General features: G+C 63.9%; 3 protein-coding genes across 18 annotated transcripts; all 3 read left to right on the top strand.

Moving 5' to 3' along the window:
- The first annotated feature begins 23 nt into the window (after window positions 1-23).
- On the top strand, window positions 24-5,988 carry PIDD1 (p53-induced death domain protein 1). Of its 9 annotated transcripts, none has more exons than XM_070488487.1 (16): window positions 142-264; window positions 966-1,345; window positions 1,708-2,121; window positions 2,471-2,680; window positions 2,767-2,821; window positions 2,981-3,182; window positions 3,261-3,386; window positions 3,472-3,651; window positions 3,741-3,888; window positions 3,997-4,132; window positions 4,222-4,372; window positions 4,476-4,599; window positions 4,680-4,786; window positions 4,877-4,990; window positions 5,120-5,325; window positions 5,580-5,988. In XM_070488487.1, exons 2-16 carry the CDS (start codon window positions 1,042-1,044, stop codon window positions 5,836-5,838), a joined length of 2,736 nt encoding a protein of 911 aa, XP_070344588.1. In that variant the 5' UTR covers window positions 142-264; window positions 966-1,041; the 3' UTR covers window positions 5,839-5,988. The 9 variants fall into 9 exon arrangements, with proteins under 9 accessions (XP_044605972.2, XP_070344588.1, XP_070344586.1 ...); XM_070488485.1 differs by having other exon boundaries at window positions 4,680-4,798; XM_070488486.1 differs by having other exon boundaries at window positions 4,213-4,372.
- Window positions 5,989-6,465: 477 nt separating this feature from the next.
- Window positions 6,466-14,276, top strand: SLC25A22 (solute carrier family 25 member 22). Of its 6 annotated transcripts, none has more exons than XM_044750039.2 (10): window positions 6,466-6,605; window positions 9,666-9,808; window positions 9,894-10,019; window positions 10,175-10,230; window positions 10,982-11,072; window positions 11,793-11,911; window positions 12,020-12,194; window positions 12,278-12,432; window positions 12,521-12,596; window positions 12,674-14,276. In XM_044750039.2, exons 2-10 carry the CDS (start codon window positions 9,789-9,791, stop codon window positions 12,825-12,827), a joined length of 972 nt encoding a protein of 323 aa, XP_044605974.1. In that variant the 5' UTR covers window positions 6,466-6,605; window positions 9,666-9,788; the 3' UTR covers window positions 12,828-14,276. The 6 variants fall into 6 exon arrangements, with proteins under 6 accessions (XP_044605974.1, XP_070344589.1, XP_070344590.1 ...); XM_070488488.1 differs by having other exon boundaries at window positions 6,581-7,067; XM_070488489.1 differs by lacking the exon at window positions 6,466-6,605 and adding an exon at window positions 8,546-8,592.
- A 137-nt stretch (window positions 14,277-14,413) lies between these two features.
- On the top strand, window positions 14,414-17,833 carry CEND1 (cell cycle exit and neuronal differentiation 1). 3 transcript variants are annotated; one of them, XM_014831544.3, is made up of 2 exons: window positions 14,414-14,713; window positions 16,062-17,833. In XM_014831544.3, exon 2 carries the CDS (start codon window positions 16,161-16,163, stop codon window positions 16,608-16,610), a length of 450 nt encoding a protein of 149 aa, XP_014687030.1. In that variant the 5' UTR covers window positions 14,414-14,713; window positions 16,062-16,160; the 3' UTR covers window positions 16,611-17,833. The 3 variants fall into 3 exon arrangements, with proteins under 3 accessions (XP_014687030.1, XP_014687031.1, XP_070344594.1); XM_014831545.3 differs by having other exon boundaries at window positions 14,430-14,690; XM_070488493.1 differs by having other exon boundaries at window positions 14,622-14,718.
- Window positions 17,834-22,095: the final 4,262 nt, after the last annotated feature.

The following is a 22,095-nucleotide window of genomic DNA, read 5'->3' as shown; positions in this document are numbered from 1 at the left end:
AGCTGAGCGCGGCTGGGCAGGCGGCTCGGCAGAAGAGGTTGCGTCCGCATCTCCAGGGCGGCCCGGCCTGCAGAGGGCAGGCAAGGCAGGGAGGGACCCTGAGGCCTTCGCCTGCGGACCCCAGCGGGAGCAAGGGGCGCCCTCTGACGGGGCGGGGCCAGAGGGGGCGGTGCCTGGAGTCAGCCCGCGCGGAAGCGCGCCGGCGGGAACCCGGGCGCGGAGCGCCGAGCCGGCACCCGAGGCGGCGCCCGGCCTGGAGCGCAGGTACCGCGGGCCGCGGGCCTGCGCTGGGACGGCGAGGGTGCGGGGAGGGCGAGCTCTCCCGCCGGGACCGGCCCCCCAGGCCGTGTGAGCCCCAGATGCGCTTGGGACCGCCCTCTCCAGCGGACCCAGGTGTGAACTGGAAGTGGTGGGAGAGCCCTCCTCCAGCCATCAGGAAATGGGGTCCCGTCCCTAGTGGCTCAGACCCCAGGTTACCCCCTCACATTCACGTCTCTGACATACGCGGGCGCAATCACCCGCTCCTTGGCGTGGGCCACCGCCCCCACGTGGTGGATGAGAGTCAGGAACCTCCTGTCAAAGCTGATGAGTGTGAAGGTTGAAGGTGGCACAGGACCCTAGCTTCTTGTCCCAGGAGGGGAGGCGGGTGCAGCCAGGATGAGCTGACAGCTCTAGGAGTCCCTTGTCCAAATGCCCAGAATTAGGACGTGAACCCTCACTTCCTCCTCTCCCATGCAGGTTTCCCCAGCTCCTCTGCACACAAGGGTCTCCCTGCCTGCTGCCCTCCCAGCTTTGGGGGTCCCATTCCTCAGCCCCATTTCAGCCATGACCTGTCCAGCCTGGACTCTGGGTTCTGTGGACCAGCTGGCCTGGCTCAAGGGCTCTCCCTAGCCAGAGTCCCCCTTCCATTGACTGGGAGGAGGGCCCAGCCCCAATCCCACCCGCTCCTCCCTCTGACTCTGCAGCCTTCCCGGGCCCTGCCTGAGCAGGCCTGCCTGGCAAGCTGGGACATGTCTGGCCCCCGAGGACAGCTGGTGGGCGATGGATGCGGTGGTGGAGGGGCTGGAGCCCCAGGCGGCTACTGCAGAAGATGCTGCAAGAGATGCTACAGATGCTGTGGATGCAGGGCCCGGGGTGACCCCTCTCCTGGCTGGGAACCGGCTGAGCCTGGACCTGTACCCTGGGGGCTGCCACCGGCTGCTGCACCTTTGTGCTCAGCAGCCCCATCAGCTGCTGGAGGTGGAGTTCTTGCAGCTGAGCGGCCACGAAGACCCTCAGCTGCTGGAGGCCACCCTGGCCCGGGTGCCAGGGAGCCTGCCGCGCCTCCGCTCCCTGGTCCTCAAAGGTGAGTCCCACCTGGTCCCAGCCCGGGCCCAGCTCTATCACTATTCTCCGTACAGCTCTACTCAGCTCCCCAAGGTGAAGCTGGCAGAGTCCCAGCTCCTGGACCCTGCGGCTGCTCGGTGGGGTCTCCCAGCAGACCCCAGTGTGGGTGTTTCTCCTGGGGTGGGTCATGGGTGATGGCCATAAGCTGAGATGAACCTGCAGTCTCTGTCCCTGCCTCCTTCCGTTGGCTGGTGTCTCTCCAGTATCTCTGTCTGTCTGTCCGGGTGGGGCTGGGGTGGAGGTCTGTGCCTTGGCTGGCAGGACCAAGCTGGGACTCGGGACTCTGGCTTTGAGGACCACATCTGCCTTCCCTCCTCCCAGGTGGGCAACGCCGGGATGCAGGGGGTGCCAGCCTCCGGGGCTCCCTGACCACGCTGCCAGCCGGCCTGAGTGGCCTGGCCTGCTTGGCTCACCTGGATCTGAGCTTCAACAACCTGGAGACACTGCCGGCCTGTGTCCCGCAGATGCGCAGCCTGGGTGCCCTCCTGCTCTCTCACAACCGCCTCTCAGAGCTGCCTGAGGCCCTAGGGGCCCTCCCTGCTCTCACCTTCCTCTCTGTGACCCACAACCGCCTGCAAACTCTGCCCACGGCTCTGGGGGCCTTGTCTACCCTGCAGCGCCTTGATCTCTCTGAGAACCTTCTGGACACTCTGCCCTCTGAGATCGGAGGCCTGAGCAGCCTTGCTGAGCTCAATCTGGCCTCCAACCAGCTGCAGAGCCTCCCGGCCTCCCTTGGTGAGTAGGAGCCATGCCTCTCTTGGCTCACTGGGCCTGGTGGGGAGCGCCCCTCAGCCGTGGCCCGGCCTCCACTCCCAGGGGCCCTCTCGGCTTCTGCGTGGCTCTGCACACTCAGGCTCAGCCCACCTTGGAGCCTCCACTCCTCCTAGTGAGTCCTCCTTTGCTTCCCCACTTTTCCAGCCTTCGAGGCTCCCTGAGCAGGCTTACCCGAGTCTCTGAGTCTAGCCACAGGACAGGGCTTCTCTGGGAGGCCCTAGCATGAGTGTCCTGGCCTGGCCTGGTGCTCCAGGGTGTGGGGTGGCCCTGAGTGGTCCTCTGCTCGTCCTAAGCTGGTGCCTGCCTGCAGCGGGCCTTCGGTCCTTGCGGCTCCTTGTTCTGCACAGCAACCTCCTGGTCTCGGTGCCTGCCGGCCTGGACCGCCTCCCGCTGCTCACCCGGCTGGACCTGAGGGACAACCAGCTCCGGGACGTGCCCCCTGAGCTCCTGGACGCCCCCTTTGTGCGCCTTCAAGGGAACCCCTTGGGCGAGGCCCCGCCAGATCCCTGCAGTCCCCCAGGTAAGCTTGTTGCTAGAGAGGAGCAGATTTCACGTGCAGGACGTAGGTACCATCACTGTCCTAATGGCTCATCTGTCTTTCTACAGGGACACCCGTGGTCCGGGAAATGCCCAGACTATTCCTGACCTCAGATTTGGACAGGTGTGGGATGGGGGAGCAGTGAGGCTGGAGGGGCACCTGTCTACCCCAGACACCTTGCCCATGCCTTGGGGGTCTTCTCTTAGGATCCTCCAGGGGTGGCAGAGTCAGACGTACAGCCCCTTCTCTGTCTGACCTGATGCCTACCCTGTCCTCATTCAGCTTCCCTGTGACCTCCCAAGGCTGCTCCGTGACCCTGGCCTGTGGTGTCCGCCTGCAGTTCCCCGCTGGGGCCACTGCTACCCCTGTCACCATCCACTATCGACTGTGGCTGCCAGAGCCACGCCTCGTCCCCCTGGGTCCCCACGACTCCCTGCTCAGTGGTGTCCTGGAGCTGCAGCCCCATGGAGTGGCCTTTCAGCAGGCACGGCCAGCGCACGGTGGGGGCGGGTGAGGAGGGCCCAGGCGTGGCCCTGGCACTCACACCACCCTTGCCCGGCAGGAGGTGGGCCTGTGGCTGCTCTTTGTGCCCCCACGGGCCCGGCGTTGCCGTGAGGTGGTGGTCAGGACCCTGAGTGACGACAGCTGGAGTGACCTGGAGACCCAGTTAGAGGAGGAGGCACCCAAGGTGAGGGCCATCCAGGCCTGCCTGGCAGCTCTGCTCTGACCCCGACTGCCCTCTGACTCCATTCCCTCTCACCCCCCCTGCCCAGCGGCTCTGGGCTCACTGCCAGGTGCCCCACTTCTCATGGTTCCTTGTGGTCTCCCGCCCTGTGTCTGACACCTGCCTGGTGCCACCAGAGGGGACATTGCTGTGCTCCTCAGGACATCCTGGGGTCAAGGTCACATTCCCCCCTGGGGCCACCGAGGAGCCTCTTCATGTCTGCATGCAGGTATGTCTGCATGCCCCTTGGGCAGCCACCAAGGGCAGGGGTGGTGCCTTGGCACAGTGGCAAGAGTTCGGGTGGCCTGTCTGCCCCAGGTGGTGCGTATGGCCAGCAGAGAGCTGCGAGCCCTGCTGGGGGAGCCTGAGGGGGCCGTGAGCCCCTTGCTGGGCCTCTCTCAGAGCGGTGACCCCAGCTTCCTGCGACCAGTGACTGTGCAGCTGCCTCTGCCCCCTGGCGTCACAGGTGAGAGGTGGCCATGTGGCATACCTTGACTCATGGCCATGGGATAAGGGGTCAAAGGGGGAGCCCCTGCCAGGGAGGCCTGAGCCTGTGGCCCCCTCCCATCCCCAGGCCTGAGTCTGGACCGCTCCCGCCTGCACCTGCTGTACTGGGCCCCTCCCGCAGCCACCTGGGATGACATCACAGCTCAGGTGGCACTGGAGCTCACCCACCTGTATGCTCGCTTCCAGGTCACGCACTTCTCCTGGTTAGTGGCCCCCCCAGCTTCCTCAGTCCACCTGAGTCCCCACCCCACCCCGGTCCATCCAGCCCCACCTCACCCCCCAGCCCTCCCAGGTACTGGCTCTGGTACACCACCAAGACGTGTGTGGGGGGCCTGGCGCGGAAGGCCTGGGAGCGGCTGCGGCTACACCGCGTGAACCTCATCGCACTGCAGAGGCGCCGGGACCCCGAGCAGGTCCTACTGCAGTGCCTGCCCCGCAACAAGGTCAGGGAGGGGGTCCGGAGGGCCGGGAGGGCCACAGGGTGGGGGCCAGAGGGTCAGGGTGGGGGTGCAGGGGTTGGCTCTGAGCTGATGGGTGTTCCCCCAGGTGGACGCCACCCTGCGGCGGCTGCTGGAGCGGTACCGTGGCCCCGAGCCCTCCGACACCGTGGAGATGTTTGAGGGCGAGAAATTCTTTGCTGCCTTTGAAAGGGGCATTGACGTGGATGCCGGTATGCCCCCCCCCCGCCCACAGAGAGGGGGCCCTGGGGTCTGCCCCAGGCTCCCTGCTGAGCCCCTCCCTAACCCCCAGACCGCCCAGACTGCGTGGAGGGCAGGGTCTGCTTCGTCTTCTACTCGCAGCTGAAGAACGTGAAGGAGGTGTATGTGACCACCACCCTGGACCGGCAGGCTCAGGCTGTGAGGGGCCAGGTGGGCCAATGGAGTAGGGTCCCCCAGGATGTCTGGACAGCGGCCGGAGCACTGAACCCCACCTCATCCCACCCCAAGGTGTCCTTCTACCGGGGAGCAGTGCCTGAGGAGGTGCCGGAGGAGGCTGAGGCCGCCCGGCAGAGGAAGGGTGCGGATGCCATGTGGATGGCCACTCTGCCCATCAAGCTACCGGTGCGGCCTGGCAGGGGGTAGTGTGTGTGAAGGGGGCAGGGGCAGTGCAGAGGCCCAGGGGGTGGCCAGGGGCACAGGGGTGGAGCCAGGGGCAGAGGCCAGGGCTTACTGCATCCCTTCTCCCCATAGAGACTGCGGGGGTCTGAGGGACCAGGGCAGCGGCTGGGGGCTAGCCTCTCCCTGGCACCTCTGAACCTGGGCGATGCTGAGACCGGCTTCCTGACCCAGAGCAACCTGCTGAGTGTGGCTGGACGTCTGGGCCCTGATTGGCCGGCTGTGGCCCTGCACCTGGGGCTGCCCTACCGTGAGCTGCAGCGAATTCGGCATGAGTTCCGGTGAGTTCCTGTGAGCCTCCCGTGCTGGCCCCCCGGCCAGCCTCAGGCCTGAGTCCTGGCTGCCAGGAGGGCCCTACTTGAGGCTGGCTGAATTTCTACCCAGGAGCAGTGGGGGCAGGGCAGGAAAGGGACGGTCTAGCTACACCTGGCCCAGGGAGCAGGACACCCACCCTGGCTGGGCGGGCGAGCAGGACCCTGGGTGTAGTGGGTAGTCCTGGACTGGACTCCTCCATCACCATTCCCCCTCCTCCCAGGGACGACCTGGACGGGCAGATCCGCCATATGCTCTTCTCTTGGGCTGAGCGCCAGGCTGGGCAGCCTGGGGCTGTGGGGCTCCTGGTGCAGGCCCTGGAGCAGAGTGACCGGCAGGACGTGGCTGAAGAGGTTCGGGCTGTCTTGGAGCTCGGTCGCCGCAAGTACCAGGATGGCATCCGGCGCACGAGCCTGGCTCCTGGGGACCTTGGCCCCTCTGGCCCTTCGGCATCACAGTCCCTAGAGCCTGCCCAGGCCTAGACCCCACTGACTTTGGGTTGGCCTCTGCCATGCCCTGGCCAGAGGTCAGAGGCCCCCCATTGTGTCCTCCCTATGTCTGGAGACAGTGACCCCAGTGCGTAACAAACATGCCCTATTCTGGCTGCTGCCTGGAGCTCAGTTCATTTGTTGGGTGGAGGGGTGGTTGGAAGGCAGGGGTGGCTCCTGCAGGGAGGGGCCCTGTGTGCAGACTCCCCCACAGCCCTTGCTCCTTACCCCTCACCTCTGCCACCTCCTACATGCCTGGCACCTCCTCTCAGTCCTGATCTTCCCCAAGAGGGAGAGGAGCTCAGCTACAAAGTAGCAGCTGCAGCACCTATGGATACAAAGTCACCTGTCTGCGGAATTGTGCAGCCACCTCCTTGGTGGGCACATGGCCAGCGCAGTCCCCCCTCCACCCCCAAGCACCTACCGTGTGGCCCAACCGCTTCTCCCCTAGGACACCCTCGCTCCAGTGCTCCCCGCCACCTCTTGGCCCGATGGCACTAATCCCTGGGTCCTAGGCCCATGCAGGGGCGCGAAGCCCAGAGACCAAGCAAGGACTTTGGGGACCTGCGGCCCAGCCTGGGGTGCGGCCGGGCGCAGTGGCCGCGGCGGCCAGGAGGGGGAGCCGGAGCCCGCGTGCCGGCCGAGGGCCGGGGGCGGAGCGCGCGCGGCGCCGAGCGGACGCGCCTCCGCGCCTAGGTGCAGCCGGACGCGCGGCAGGCGGCGAGGCGAGCGCGGCGGCGGCGGCAGCGGCATATCGCGGGGTGAGTGCTCGCCGGGCCGCTCCCTTCCGCGGCGCCCACCGGAGTACGGCGCGGCTGCGGGGGCGAGGGGCGCCGAGGCGGCCGGGGGAGGTGACAACTGCCCGGACTAGGCGGCTGTGGCGGGGCCCGGGAGGGCGGATGCTCCGACCCGCTGCGGCGCGGGTGTAGGAGGCCGTGCTCGGCCGCGGGCGGTGCCGGGCGCGCTCCCCGTGCACACGTGTCCCCGCGAGGTGGGAGGCTGGGGCCGGAGCCCAAGGAGTAAAGATCGGGCCGTGGGGAGGCGCACACGTGGGACCCCGCTGGATGCGTGTGGACACGTGCCGTGGCTGGAGTCGCCATCGCCTGGCGGGGGACAGCGTGACCGTCTGGAGCCCCGTCCGGACTCCCTCCAGCTGGACAGGGGGCTGAGCTGGCCTCTGAGCGGATCCCACAGCCCACACTCCACGCCTCCTTTGTCCGCAGGTTGGGCCCCCCCTACACCCCCCCAGACAGCAGGACCGAAGGCGCCTACCCCAGGGGGATGGGACTATGGGGGGATTGAATGAGAATCAGGCAGCCAGTCCCAGACTCTGAGTCTCACCCCCTGTCACCTTTCTGGGGGGGTGGAGAGCTTCATTTGTGAAAGATTTTACCCCTGGGGGTCTGGAAGCAGCAGCATCATCCTGTGGGTGGTCTCTGTGGGGGGCACAGCCTGCCTGCCACCTCAGTTTCCCTGGCTGCTGAACTGGAGAGCAGGGGGGACAGTGAGGGCTGCCAGCCCTGGGGCCTCGGGCCTGGCTGGGGCTGCAGGGTTTCTGTGGCAACTTGAGGGCGGGGCAGGGGGAGGCTTCCACAGCTGTCTCATAACGGGGGACCATGGAGTGAGAACAGAAAAAGGGGGTTCCTGGTCAGAGGACCCCGCCAGCCGTCCCCAGCCAGGCAGAGCCCCTAGCTCGCACTCTTCTCATTCCTGCCACTGTCTCCTCAGGCTCAAAATCCCCCCTGCCTGCCTCCCTCTTCCTGGGACAACTGCTCCCCTCCCCCCTTAGGCGGTCTGTCTGACTTCCAGGACCCCCCCATCATCCAGGAGTCCCTCACCCTAGACAGGAGGTGGGGTCTGGGGATGCTCAGGGAGGCCAGGCTCACTCAGTCACCAGAGGACAGAGTGAGGATGGAGACCCTGCCCCGGAGGGCCTGGGGCAGCAGAGAGCTGGCTGCGGCCACTCTACACCTAGGGGGTGGGGGTGGGAAGGGAGAAGCCATTGAAGATCAGAGGTCAGACTCTTCTCTACAGGCTGGGGACAGAGAAGCAGGTCCGTGGCACTGAGGCCCTGGGTGGGGGTGGGGGGCACTTCGGCAGAGCAGAGGCCTCTGGGAGCGCCAGTTCCTGTGCCCTCTGGACCTGCCAGGTGAGCAGGCCTGTGGGTGCCAGCCAGTGGCCTCTGAGACCCAGCCACCCCTTCCCTGGCCTTTCCAGTGGACAGCCATGTCTTCCTCTGTACCCCCCAGCTTGAGGTTTCTCTGGGAGGCACGTTCCCTCGACAGACACATAGGTCCCACAGACATGAGTGGGCACGGACCCATCTCCATCCACAGCACCAGATTCCTCACACGGAAGTACACAGGGTGCCGGGCAGAGAGAGCGCCCCGTCCTCAGGGTCCTGGGGCTCTAGGCACATCAGCCTGCAGGTGGAAACCGGCAGAGCAGCTGGGTCCCTCTGGGCAGGTGGCCTGGCTTGACTGGGTCAGCCTGAATCAGACCCACTGCCCTGTGGGCTAAGGGGGGTCTCTGAGGCCAGTCCCTGCCTCCCAGAAGCTGTCCCACCCCTCATCCCTTCTCCCAAAGTGAAAGAGAAAGTCGTGCCCCCCTCCACCGCACCCCAGGCCCGCCCCACCCCACCCCTCCCCACGGCCAATCCCTGTGGCCAGCACCTCCCTCAGCCCATTCATCTTCTCCCCGAGTCCAAAGGCTATAGTCGTGAGGAGCAAGAGTCCTGTGCACCTCGGGGTGAGCGGCACAGGGATGGCAGGGGCGGGAGAAGCAGGGGACAGCCTGGCCAGGGAAAGCTGAGGTGAAGGTCACCAGTCCTCGGAGGAACCGGGGGTGTGAGCCAGCCGTGTGACCCTGGGTGGCAGTGCTGCAGGGGCGAGCTGGTGACAGGTGGCCTCTGAGGGGGCCACCGGGGTAGGCGGAGGGGAAGGCCCCCTGCAGCTCAGCTTTCATGGCTGTGCTCCCCATAGGAGGCCCCCGAGGCTGGCTTTGGCTCCCCAGCCCTGCGCCAAGTGAGAGGGGCGCCTTCTACCCCCACCCCTAGTGTGGGTGCGGGGACCAACCACAGGGAGCCTCAGAAGGTCCGCTGGCCCCCTCCCCTGTGCCCCACACACCCCTGAAGCTTCCAGAGGTTCTGACTGCTGAGCTCCTGTGTGTGTGTGTCTGTCTGTCTGGGAGTGAAGTTCCTGGCGGGGGGACGCAGGGCTGGGTGTGGGGGAGTACGTGCTTCTCTGAGGGGAGGGCATGTCCCTGGGTCCAGCATGGTGCTACCATGAGAGTGGGAGGCAGGGGACTGCGCCTGTGGTGGCTGTCTACCTGGCAGCTGTGAGCTGAGCCCAGGTGGGGATCCTGGGGTGCCGGGGAGGAGCCTGTGAGGAGACTCCCACCGCCATCCTGAAGAGGGCAGGCACCAGCTGCCTCTGCTCAAAGATAGGGGGTCGCCACAGCCCGTCCAAGGTCCAGGTGCCCTCACTGGCTCATTGCCGCCGCTGCCCCCAGAGGTGCCTGGCCCTTTAAAGGCTGAGCAGGAGCGTGAGCTTGTGAACGTGTGAGAGGCCAGCTGGGAGAACGCTGATGCCGTGAGGGGACATGAGGGGAAACCGGGTGGCCCCAGGGATGGGGCTGGGTGGCGGACACCTCCTCCCACGCTGCACTCCTGGGACATATTGACGGCCCAGCTAGGTGGTGGTGAGGGGCTGGGTGCCCATGCAGAAGACCTGGGGAGGGGCTTTGGGGGAAGTGGGTTCCTCCGGTGCGTGTGTACCTGAGTGGCCTGCCCCACCCCCACTGACTCCAGTCCTTCCTTCTAGGACCAAAGCGGTGGTTTTGAAATTCCCCTGGAAGCGGAGGACCGGCCCTCCTCCCCCTCTTCCGGCAGTACCTCCCCCACCTGGCATCCTCTCGGGGCTCCCACCTCGGTGTGCTGGAGTTAAATGGCTGATAAGCAGATCAGGTCAGAGCGCAGCCATGCCTTCCTCACCCTGCTCGCTGACCTGTGGCCGAGGAGGCCGGCCCTGACCCTCCCTCTTCCCACACAGTCTGCCAGCCAAGCTCATCAATGGCGGCATCGCTGGGCTGATCGGGGTCACCTGCGTCTTCCCCATTGACCTGGCCAAGACGAGGCTGCAGAACCAGCAGAATGGCCAGCGCATGTACACCAGCATGTGAGTGTGCCCGGCATGGGGGTGGAGGGCGGTTGTCGGGCCATGTGGTGTGGGGGCAGGGTGAGGCTCAGGCTCCGGTTTCCCCCTACCCTGTTTAACAAAAGGGGAAACTGAGGGCAGGCGGCCCCAGCTCACCGGCATCCCCTTGGCTGCAGGTCTGACTGCCTCATCAAGACCATCCGCTCGGAGGGCTACTTCGGCATGTACCGTGGTGAGGCTCAACCCTCGGACGTGCAGGCCTGGGTGGCACCCTCCGGCAGCTTCAGAGGGGTCCCCCAGGGGGGCTGGCTGGGAGGCAGGTGGGAAGGCAGGGCAGCGCCTGGCCTGGTGTGTAAGTGGACACGTGGACGTGTCCCTGGGGGCTGGCTGCACCTGCACTAGGGGCAGGACGTCTGGGGAGTGGCAGTTCTTGGCACCCCCTCGCCACGCACGATGTGGCTCTACCACGGTGGCTGCAGCCTCCTCGCCTGCCTTCTGGAACAGGCGAGACCCATTCTGTGCTGGCAGGCTGGGAGGGGGCGGCGGCATTACTGCAAAGCAGCTTAGCGGACAATCCCCAAGCCTGGATCTGCCCAGAGGCCGTGCAGTCCCGAGCCCTGGCCGCGGAGGGGGGCCTGCCACTGCCTGCCTGGCTCCGGCCCACAGCAGGCCAGGCGCGGCCACGTACTCCTGAGTCCTCTTGCTCGGTGCCCACTCCAGCGCGAGCACCTTCTGTCCCCCAGGGAGGTGTTCCTCAGGGAGGCTCACCCGGGAAGGTGGCAGGGTGCCTGGAGGAGGAGGCACGGCCCCATGCCCGCCTGGTGCCCGCCCCTGCCTGGCACAAATGTGGGTGAGAGGGCAGGAGGAGGCAGCCAAGGAGCGACTGGAGTCGGGCTTTGCCAGCTGGGAGGCAAGTGCTGGCTGAGGGCCTCCCCAGCCCGGGCCACTGACCAGCCCGCGCCCCGTACCCCGTGTGCCCCCAGGAGCCGCCGTGAACCTGACTCTCGTCACCCCCGAGAAGGCCATCAAGCTGGCAGCTAATGACTTCTTCCGCTATCACCTCTCCAAGGATGGGTGAGGGGCTTGGGCCTGCCTGGCTGCTGGGGGGCAGGGTTCTGTGCCTGCAGGCAAAGGACGGAGGCTGTGCCCTCCTGAGGCCCTCACCTTCACCTTGCAGGGCCCCCTCCTCCCCTCCTCCCCCTCCTCCCCTTCCTCCTCCTCCTCCTCCTCCTCCTCCTCCATCTCCTCTCTCCATCTTCCTTCTCCTCCTGTACTTTCTTCCCCCATCCTCCTCCTCCTTCTCCACCTTCTTCCTCCATCCTGCTCCTCCTTCTCTACCTTCTTCCTCCATCATCCTCCTCTCTCCTTCCCGCCCCCACGTGGAGTAAAGCAGATGGCTGAGTCAGTGGTGCTCAGGCCTCAGTGGTCCTTGGCCCCAAGCCACTGCCAGCTGCACTGTGTAGGCTGAGATTTGGGGGGCACCAACCAGCTTTTCCCATCACCAAAGGGTGGGGCGGAAATGGTAGCCCCTGGGGCACTTGAGGACCCCCACACACACTTCTCTACTTCTTTCTGCTCGAGAATGGCCCCTCTGCCCTACCCCGGCCCTGCCCCTGGGCCATCTGTCTGCCGGGCTCCCTGGAGGTGTATCTGACGCTGGGGGGTTCTGTACCCTCACAGAGCTGCATCTGTCTCCACCACTCCCATCCCTCTTCACACCCAGACGCAGCACGCAGCCCCTGGGTGGCAGGGGCCTCTGACTCTTCTCCGCGGCCCCCACCCTCTCCGCTACAGGCAGAAGCTGACCCTGTTTAAGGAGATGCTGGCGGGCTGTGGAGCTGGCACCTGCCAGGTAATCGTGACCACCCCCATGGAGATGCTGAAGATCCAGCTTCAGGACGCAGGACGCATTGGTGAGAGTGTTGAGGGAGAGAGTGCCGGAGTGGGGACAACAGATGGATCCCTGCCCCCTCTTTGTTGCTGGGAGGGAGAGCCAACAGGTCCGTCCCCTTTCTCCCCAGCCGCCCAGAAGAAGATACTGGCTGCCCAGGCCCACCTCTCAGCCCAGGGGGGTGCCCAGCCCTCGGTGGAGACTCCGGCTTCCCCCCGGCCCACGGCCATGCAGCTGACCCGGGACCTGCTGCGGACCCGCGGCATCGCCGGCCTCTACAAGGGACTGGGGGCCACGCTGCTCAGGTGGGAGAGACAGGGAGGGCGGGAGGAGGAAGGTGTGCCCGCTCGCCCCGCACCGGCCAGTCACTGCGGCCCCTCCTCTGCAGGGACGTCCCCTTCTCCATCGTGTACTTTCCCCTCTTCGCCAACCTGAACCAGCTGGGCCAGCCGGCATCTGGGGAGAAGTCTCCTTTCTATGTGTCCTTCTTGGCCGGCTGCGTGGCCGGGAGTGCAGCGGCCGTGGCCGTCAACCCCTGTGACGGTCAGTGCGCCAGGCTGGGGATGGGGGCTGTGAGGGAGTGGGGTCGACTGTGAACGGGGCCCCACGCTGACCCCTCTCCCCCCCGCAGTGGTGAAGACGCGGCTCCAGTCGCTCCAGCGCGGTGTCAACGAGGACACCTACTCGGGGATCCTGGACTGCACCAGGTGGGTGAGGCCCCAGGGGGTGCGCCCCAGGGGGCGGGGCGGGGGTGACACCAGTTCTGACCCCCATCTCCCCACAGGAAGATCCTGCGGCACGAGGGCCCCTCCGCTTTCCTGAAGGGCGCCTACTGTCGCGCGCTGGTCATCGCCCCGCTGTTCGGCATTGCTCAGGTGGTCTACTTCCTGGGCATCGCCGAGACCCTGATGGGGCTGCTGCAGCGCCCCCAGCCCTGAGCCCAGGGCCGCCCCACGCCCACAGCTGAGCGGGACCAGAGTGGGGCTGGAGCCGGGCGGCCAGCCCAGGACCAAGCAAGAGAAAGTCTCTCCCCAACCCCCCGACATGGGCGGGGGGGGCAGAGGAAGGGGCACGGGGTCCACACAGTGGTGCACACACAGGCCCCTACGGGGTCCTGCCTGCACGACTACTGGGATCAATGTCTTATTTATGTAGAAAACGCAGAAATCTTTACATTCCCGGAACCAGCCCTGCCCCAGCTCCACCCTGGCCTGAACACCCCCAGGGACAGAGCTGGTCTCTGGGCTGGGGGCCCCAGGCCTGGGCTGGGCAAGCTGGACCCTACCCTCCAGTCTACCAGCTCTCGTCCCCGAGGCTTGGCCCCTAGTCCACAAAGGGGACCCCGCACAAACCTATTTATTAACTTGCCAGGCACAAGTGGTTCTGTCCATCCCTCCGTCCGTCGGTCCAGCCTCCCCCTGCTGCTGCTCTTGCCCTTGGCCAGAACTCTACTTTGCCCCCCACCCCGGCCAGCCTTGCAGGAGGATCGGAGTCTCCTGCCCCCCATATTGAGCCAGGAATCCCGGGCAGGGGTCACACTGAATTCTGACTCCCAGGGCAAGCGCCCCCCCACTGTGGGACCCAGCATCCCTTCTGGTGGGCCCCTCTGTCCCCACCCCAGGCTGGGGGCCCAGAGCATGTGAGGTGTGTGTGCATGTGCGAATGTGGTGGGTAGCAGGTTGTGCCCACCAGCCCTCAGCTGGCCTGGCCCCTCAGGGATGGGGCTGTGGGGGGGCTGCTGCTCTCCCCCACGTGGCCAGGCAACGTATGTGTGTGCAGTGTGTGTGTGTATGGTTCGTGCCCCCTAGGTTCCCCGCTAACCCCGTCCAGAAATTTATTTCTCCTGCCTGTCCCCTCTTCTGGGACCCCCACCGCACGTCCAGGATTGGCCAAGCAGAGGGCAGACATAAGGACCAGTATGGAGCCTAGGGCACTTGCTCTGCTTTACGAGGTGGGGGGGGGCCGGGGCCAGGAGCTCCCTCCGCCCTGGGAGGGCGGGTCTTGCTCTCTGGGCCTCTGCTTGAGGCCCCGGACCACACCCTCTAAAGCTCCGCCCTCCCAGCCCCGACCCACTGACGTTGTGAGTTGAGGCAGGCCGCCCTGCCCCGCCCCCGGTCACGTGATTGTGTTGGTGATTGACCTTGACCTGGTGCTGTGTCCCCCAACCCGGCCCCTGTGGAGGCCCCTTCCAGTGACACTACCTGGGGCTCCGGCCTGGGCCCACTAGTTCGCGGTTGTTGCTGGGAGCTGCCCTCTCCCACCACATCTGTACCTTGGAAGCTGCTGCTGCTGCTTACAGAATTATATTTTTTCTTTTGAAGAGTTTTAAGAAGTTGTAACTTTTTGTGTCTTGTCATGTAAGAAGATAAATAAATATTCTAAGTAGATGCCTCCTCTCTGAGACTCTTGGGGGGGAGGGCAGTCCCCTCTTCTCTTAATCAGCTCCCCTCCCCCTGCAGACCTGGGTCGCTCCCCAGCACCTTGGCTTGAAGGGGGTGCTGGCGCAATTGCCTTCTGACATCCTGACTCCTGCGCGGTCTGGGTTGGGGGTGCAGGAAGGGCAGCCTCAGCCCCTCGCCTCCCTGACCCTAAGCTGCCCTTGGGATCAAAAACGGAACCGGGTTCCGGGGCCTCAGAGTTCCCGGCCGGCCAGTCCGGGCGCCGCGGTGACAGCGGGCGGAGCCGGCGCTGATGCGGCCCCCTCCCCCTTCCTGCGCCGGGAACAGTGCATTGTGGGAAACTCCCAGTGCTTGCATCTGCAGCCTCCCGCCGAGGACCCGCGGAGAGCGCCCAGCACCGAGGTGGGAGCGCCAGGAGCAGCAGCGTAAGGCAGCGGGGGCTCCGAGACCTGGGCCTGGGGTGGTGGGAGTTGGGGGGCACTGGGTCCCCCGCGGAGCAAAGCCCAGTGCCCGCTTTGAAGGTCACGGGGCGCGCCAGCCCCTTGCTCTCTCCAGCACAGCGGCCAGGGGAGGGGGAGGGGGCAGCCGGCTGACGTCAGCATGGGCCCAAAATAACTGAGGGTCTGCGGGCAGAGCAGACCACCTGCCCTTTGCCATCTTGACACCTGGCAGCTGGGCACCCCTCCAGAACAGCTCCGGGTGAGGGGCTGTTGCAGCTTCCTGGGAAGGGTGGCAGCAGCTAGGCCTCTCCCCAGGACACCCCATCATGCTGTGACCTTCAGGCGACCTTCGGTGTGGTTAGTGTGTCTGGCCAGAGTGGGAAACACGAGCTGCCGCCTCCCAATGGGGCTCCCTCTCCTTGTGGGTGGGAGTGGGGTTCTGCAGCGTAGGGGATGGGGAGAGGCAGACAGGTGTGTCTAGGTCTTCAGAGAAGGACGACTCAGGCGCCCAGTCCCCTCCCCCCACCCCTGGACATTGAGGATCTGGGCCCCGCCTTTTCTACAGCCCAGAGCCCTCATCATCTGCCCTGGCCCAGATTCGGGGATACTGAGGTGACCAGCACAGCGTGTGCCCACTCCAGGCTCATGCCAGAGACCCCCTCTGACCCCAGAGGCAGGCGCAGCCTCAGGTCCAGGAAGGACTCCTTGCCCTTGAGCTGGAGCAGGCGAGGCGGGTCTGGGGGTGGGCCCAGGGGCTGGGAGGGGTAGATGGCCTGCCGGGAGGCATAGGCCTGTCACTGCCTGCCTGGCTTCTCCAGTCCCTGGGGAGACACTTCAGGTCTGTTGCATCCGGTTCTAGCAGCCTCGGGCCTACTCCCACCCCAGCAGCACCTGCGAGCGCAGATCCCAGGTTCTTGCTCTGCCCTGCCCCCTCCACTTGGACCCAGTCCCCTTCCTGAGAAGGTTCTGCCCAGGCCCACCATGGCTGCTGTCCACCTCTCCTCACCACACACCCTTCTCAGGGCTTTCCTACCCCCGGCTGGAGTAGTGGACACAGCACATGTGTGGGCAAGACCATTTCACAGATGAGGAAACTGAGGCCTCTGGCTGGTCTCATCACGCACCCCCAGCCCTTAGCCTCTGCCTGTGTGGCTGGAAGGGCTTGTCAGGGAGCAGTAGGGGATAGATGGAGGCCAGGCCCTGGACAAGGAGGGTCCCGAGCTGCAGCTCCTGAGGGGCTGCAGAGAACCGGGTAGGATCTCTATGGGAACAAGGCGGGGCCTGGACAGGATGGAAGAGTCCTTTACCATAGCCTCATTGTGTCTCCCTCCAGGCCCATATAATGCCCAGGGGTGAGCTGTCCTGAGCCGCTGTGGTCCAGCCACCTGCCTGTCCACGCACGCCCACACACAGCCTGCCAGCACTGCCCACCATGGAGTCCAGAGGGAAGTCGGCCAGCAGCCCCAAGCCCGACACCAAGGCACCCCAGGCCGCTGCTGAAGCCAGAGCCCCCCCAGCTGCAGACGGGAAAGCCCCTTCAGCTAAGCCAGGAAAGAAGGAGGCCCAAGTGGAGAAGCAGGAGCCACCAAAGGCCCCCACCCCGCCTCCTGCCAAGAAGACCCCAGCCAAGGCTGACCCTGCCCTTCTCAACAACCACAGCAACCTGAAGCCGGCCCCTGTGGCCCCCAGCAGCCCCGATGCAACCCCCGAGCCCAAGGGCCCTGGGGATGGGGCCGAGGAGGACGAGGCCCCCAGCGGGGGTCCAGGGGGCCGAGGCCGCTGCCCATTTGAGAACTTGACCCCTCTGCTGGTGGCTGGGGGGATGGCTGTGGCAGCCGCAGCCCTGATTCTTGGTGTGGCCTTCCTGACCCGGAAAAAATGATAGCTGGTGCCCAGTCGGGGGCACAGCCACTTCCTGTACAGACCTCGGGAATTAGTGCATGCCTGTTTCACACACAGCTATCTATACATACATACATGCATAATAGGTATACATATATCCCCCACATACACGCGCAGACGGAGAGAGACACGGACAGGGCCCCCGGCAGTGGAAACCAAGCCCCCTCGGCTGGCCCCCAGCACTTCCCCCTCCTGCCTTCTGAGGCAGAAGGAGCCCAGGCTCCAGTTTACCCAGCAGCACGGGCAGAGCTCTGACCTCGGTGGGGGGCTCAGCCTGGGCCATGGCCCCCTGGGGCAGTGGAAGGAGTGGACTCTGAGTGTGGCCCACCTGCCCGCCTGCAGGCAGGTGTGTCCACAGCAGTCACACTCACATGTGCCAGCCTGTCCTGAGAGTTCCCAGTGGTCCTGTGAGCTTCCTGGCTGCAGCGTCTTGACCAGCCCCCAGAGCAGGAGCCCCCAGGGAGGGCAGGGGTCCGGGTTGGGCTCTGACCTGGGCTCCCCCATGGGGACATTAAAGGGTGTGCCTCTTTCACTCTTGATTTCTGCTCTTTGCTGGCAGGTGGGGGTCCATCTGGGTGGCCTGATACAGTGGGGCTGACCTGAGGCAAGCAGTCACATTGGCGCAGCTTCCGTGCCACCTCCGCTCGTCGCCTGAGCCCTGGCTGGGTAGACAGAGAGTCCAAAGGCCAGTCTCAGTCCGGGGAGGGCCTCCTGCAGTTCACCTTCTGGCTAGTGACCCAGGGGAGCCCCTGAGGCTGGGCTACCACCCTTCCTGCCCTGAGCCCCCTCCCCATCCTGCAGCAATTGTCCTGGGGCAGCTGAGAGCCTGGCAGGGAGGCGGGACATATGGAGGACCTGCCCAGCAGCCATGCCTGCCCAGCCCCCAAGACGACCCCACCTGCCTCACCCCGCGTCCTTTGAGTCTAACAAGCGTATAAATGCAATAACAGGTAGAGTAGAACCGCTTGGTGGGTGACCGTCACCCATGTCCACTGCCTCGATGCACCTGCAGGGAGACTGTGCTGTGCCATCCTTAGGGCATCTGGTCCCAGCTTGGTCTGTGGTGCTGGCCGCGGGCAGGCTCTGGAGGGTGGTGGTGGACTCTGTGTGAGCCTGACTTGCCCTTGCCTGGCCAGCTGCCTACTGGAACCCTGGGCCTGAGTGGAGGCTGAGTCTGAAATAAACGTTATTGTCTAAGGCTGAGCTGCGTCCTCACCTGCACACGGTCGGGAGAGTTGGGGGCTTGCCTTTGGGACGTGGGGGTCACATATCCACACTGCAGGCTTTCCAGGGCGGGGTAGGGAGTGCCAGGTGCCCCTCAGCAGCCCCTCCTGCCACCTTCATGCGCTTGATCCTGAGGGACTCTACCTACAGCCCTGCCTGGGCCCTTCTCCATCCCAGACAGACACAGGCAGCCCTTCCTGCCAGCCCTGACCCCAGATGGACACCCAGGGGCTGCAGGACCTAGCCTCGGACCCCGGCTGCCAGCCACAGTGCACAGGGCAGAGCTGGGAGTGGGAGTGGCCAGGGAGGATGCAGGAGTGGGAGGGGGACCTGGCCCTCAGGCTGACCTCTCCAGCAGTGGGGACTTTTCTCCACCCCTCTCTGCAGTGAGCTCTCCATCTCTGCAGTGAGGGGGCGCATAGAAGCTGCAAGGAGGGGGTTTCCTCCTCTCATCACCTCCTGCCCACACTCCCTGAGCCCACTCTCACCAGGTGTCCAACTGGCCAGGCCTGCATGTGACCCCAGCTGTGGGTGAGGCTGCACCCTCGGGGTGCAGGCTGGGGAAGCAAGGCCCCACTGGACCCCAGAAGCGCTTGGTTACCCAGGCCCCCTCCCCTAGCCTTCTTCCAGCTGGCATGGGGGGCACATCTTTCCCTTCTTTTCCTGGCACCCCCCCCCCTTCCCAGGGTGGCCTGCCCCCTCCCTGTGCCCACATCTCAGGCAGACGAGTCCCGAGAGCTTCCTTGGGGTGAAACATCCTAAACAGACCAACAGACCTTCGGCCCTGCCCCGCCCCTCCTTCCATCCTGCAGCACCTCTGAGTCCAGGAGGCCACCTGCCCTGGGGCCACTGGTCCTGAGACCCCCACGCCGAGGGGAGGGCCTGCCGAGCAGTGGCCCAGCCTTTTCCCACACCTCCAGCTTCCGGTCCCCCTGCCCCACAGGTGCCAGGCCCGCCACTCAGGCACTTCAGGGTCACTCGCCACTCTCTCCTGCTGTCCAGTCCCCTCTCCCATTCTCTCTACTCCGTGGCTTGCCCGTCCTTCTGACACTTTAGGGGGCTTGGGGAGAGAGCAGAGGTGACTGTAAGGGTGGGCTCTGTCATCTTCAACTAGAAGTCTGGGATTTGGTTCTTTCATTTTCTTTTTAGTGAGGAAGATTGGCCCTGAGCTAACATCTGTGCCAGTCTTCCTCTATTTTATATGTGGGACACCTACCACAGCATGGCTTGATGAGCAGCGTGTAGGTCTGCACCCAGGATCTGAACCTGTGAACCCCAGGCCACTGAAAAAGACCACGTGAACTTAACCACTACGCCACTGGGTTGGCCCCTGGGACTCGGTTCTTTTGATGATGTGATACTCCACCTGTGATGTTTCCTCATTTTATTTCTCAATTCCCTATTAAAGGATATTTAGGTTGTTTCAAAATTTTTGTCACTTTAGACAAAGGAGTGACGAAATCCTTGCAACACTGCCGGTGCCCTGTCTCTCTGGGGTGTGTGCGAACGTGTGCACGTCTTTCTTTTGTGTGTTTTACTATGGGAAAATAGATATCACATAAGACTTACCATTTTATCTTAATCTTTTAGGTGCACAGTTCAGTGGCGTGAAACACATTCACGTTGTTGTGCAGGCATCGCCACCATCCGTCTCCAGAATTTTCCATCTTCCCAAACTGAAATTCTGTCCCCATTAAACACTCACTCCCCGTCCCATGCCCCAGCCCCTGGCGCCCACCATTTTGCTTTCTGTCTCTATGAATTTGACTCTAGGGACCTCCTGTGAGCGGAATGGTACAAGTGACTGGCTTGTTTCACTGAGCATCACAGCCTCCACGTCCATCCTTGTGGTAGCACGTGTCAGAATTTCCTTCCTTTTTAAGGCTGAGTAATATTCCATTGTGTGGGTGGACCTCAGTTTGTGTATCCGTTTGTCTGTTGATGGGCACGTGGGTTGCGCCCACCTTTTCTCTGTTGTGAGTCACGCTGCTCTGAACACGGGTGTGCACACATCTCTGGGGGGCCTGCTCTCACCTTTCCTGGATGTGGTACCAGAGGTGGGACTGCCGCCTCCACAGCGTGTGCGTCGTAAACTCTGCTGCTCCATCTTGCGCCCACGGGTTGGCTGTGAGACCCACGGCTCCGCTCACCCTGGCGACACAGGCTGGGATGAAGCACTCGAGATTTTCCCAGTCCAGGCAGGGCAAACTGGCTTCTGAACTCGCACGGATCCGATGTGCTCCTTTTCACATGGTTCTTGGCCGTCTAGGTCTCACCTTTTGTGATTTTTCCCGTGGTGCTATTTGTCCATTTTTCCGTGGGGTGCGATGCCTTCTTCTCCTTTCTTGGGAGGTTTTTCTGCATGTGTTGTGCATCCTAACCCTTTGCCACATTGCCGATATCTCCACTCAGTGGCTGGCTTGCCTCTCACTCTGCTTCCTGGGGACAGAAGTTCTACAGTCCTCGCTGATCACCTGTGACCCCCCTCCCTGTTCCTACACGAGCTCTCGGAATCTCGGGGAGAAGGAGCTTCTCGCTTGTACTCGTTTCATAGTCTCGGCAGTGACGCACCTGCAGGCCTTGAGTCCGTCTGGCGAGGTTTTGTGTGTGGAGGAAGTGGGAGCTCTGATGTCATTTCTGTGCCGTCAAGCAGACCTCTTTGCCCAGTATCGGGAAGCGGATGGTCCCCTCTGGGGACCCGTCTCTCATTCTCACCTCCTGGCACAGCCAGGGCCTGTTCTGAGCCGGGGTCTGCCCGCACTGCCGGAGGCCATGCTGTCATGAATGCAGCTGTCAAATCATCTTGTAATGATGTCCTGTTTCTTTTTGACTCTCCCACACATGCTCAGTGACTGGCATCCCCTCCCCTGGAATGTTAGAGTTGGTCAGCTGAGGTCCCTGGGGCCCGGTGGCAGGTTCTGAACAATCGTGTCCTAAACCTAGTAACGTAGGGACTCTTCCAAAATGACAAACCTTCTTGGGGATGCCTAGGGCTGCTTTAAATTATTTTAACTATAGAACTACTTTTAAGGTCTAAACAAAATACCAGGTATCAAAGGGATTCCGTGCAGAAAAATTACACACCTGGGGCCAGCCCAGTGGCACAGTGGTTGAGTTCACGCGCTCCGCTTCAGCGGCCCGGGGTTGCAGGTTCAGATCCCAGGCATGGACCTACACACTGCTCATCAAGCCATGCTGTTGTGGCATCCCACATACAAAATAGAGGAAGACTGGCACAGATGTTAGCTTAGGGACAATCTTCCTCAACCAAAAAGAGGAAGATTGGCAACAGATGTTAGCTCAGGGCTGATCTTCTTCACGAAGAAAAAAAAAAGTACACAGTGTAAATGCAAATCAAACTTACAAGGACATCTGGAAAACAGGAAATGTAGGTGGCAGCAGCACCTCCCAGGACAGAGGTGTCCATAGGCCGAGCTCTGTCCGAAGGAGGTCCTGCTCCCCCTCGGGGCTGCCTCCCTGAGCCCTCAGCCCTCAGCCTTTCCTTTCTGAGCACTTGCACCAGCGTCTTAGGACATCCATCCCTGTCCATCGTGATGTGTCATGTCACACATGGGCTCCCAGGGCTCCAGTGCTCATGTTACTAGGCTACAGAGGGTATGGGGGTCCTCTCTAGCACCCCTCCCCTCCCCCAAGAGTGTGCAACTCCTCTCTGAGGCCCCTGCCCTGGAATGCATTCCTGGTGTGACGAGGGTAGAGCTGGCCAGTGCCTCAGGACCTGCCCTCCCCAGATACGGTGACCAAGGCCTGTGGGAGGGCAGAGCTGGTGGGCAACTCACTGCTCCAGACCCTCACCCCAGCTGCTGTGGGTCCAGCCTCTCTGACTCCTGGGTCTTCAGTGGCCCCCTGGCCCTGCAGCTCCCTGACCTCACACCTGGTCCCAGGGCCAGGCAGGCAGAGGCTCCCCATGTCCCAGTGCCAGTCCTGGTGTGCCTGGACCTCTCCATCTGGTGTCTGGCCTAGGAGGAGCTGACTGTCAGAGGGTTGCTGAGCACAGTGAGGGGCCGTGCTGTGGGGGAAACTGTCCTGGCAGGAGAAAAGCTTACGCCTTGTACTGTCAAAGAAAGTGCTGAGGTGACATCCCTGGGACCCACCCCTGGCGCGTGGGAACAACGGCTGGAGTAAGTCAGCAGTCGGCCCCCACCCCCTTCCAGCCCAGTGGTACCCAGAGGTGTGTTTGAGGGGAACCCCGTTCAGGCCTTCCTCTGGACCCACCCACTGCT

Source organism: Equus asinus, chromosome 17, assembly GCF_041296235.1.
Source record: "Equus asinus isolate D_3611 breed Donkey chromosome 17, EquAss-T2T_v2, whole genome shotgun sequence".
NCBI lineage: Eukaryota > Metazoa > Chordata > Mammalia > Perissodactyla > Equidae > Equus > Equus asinus.
Note: the sequence above shows the minus strand (reverse complement) of the source record. Positions and strands in the feature narration are given on the sequence as shown.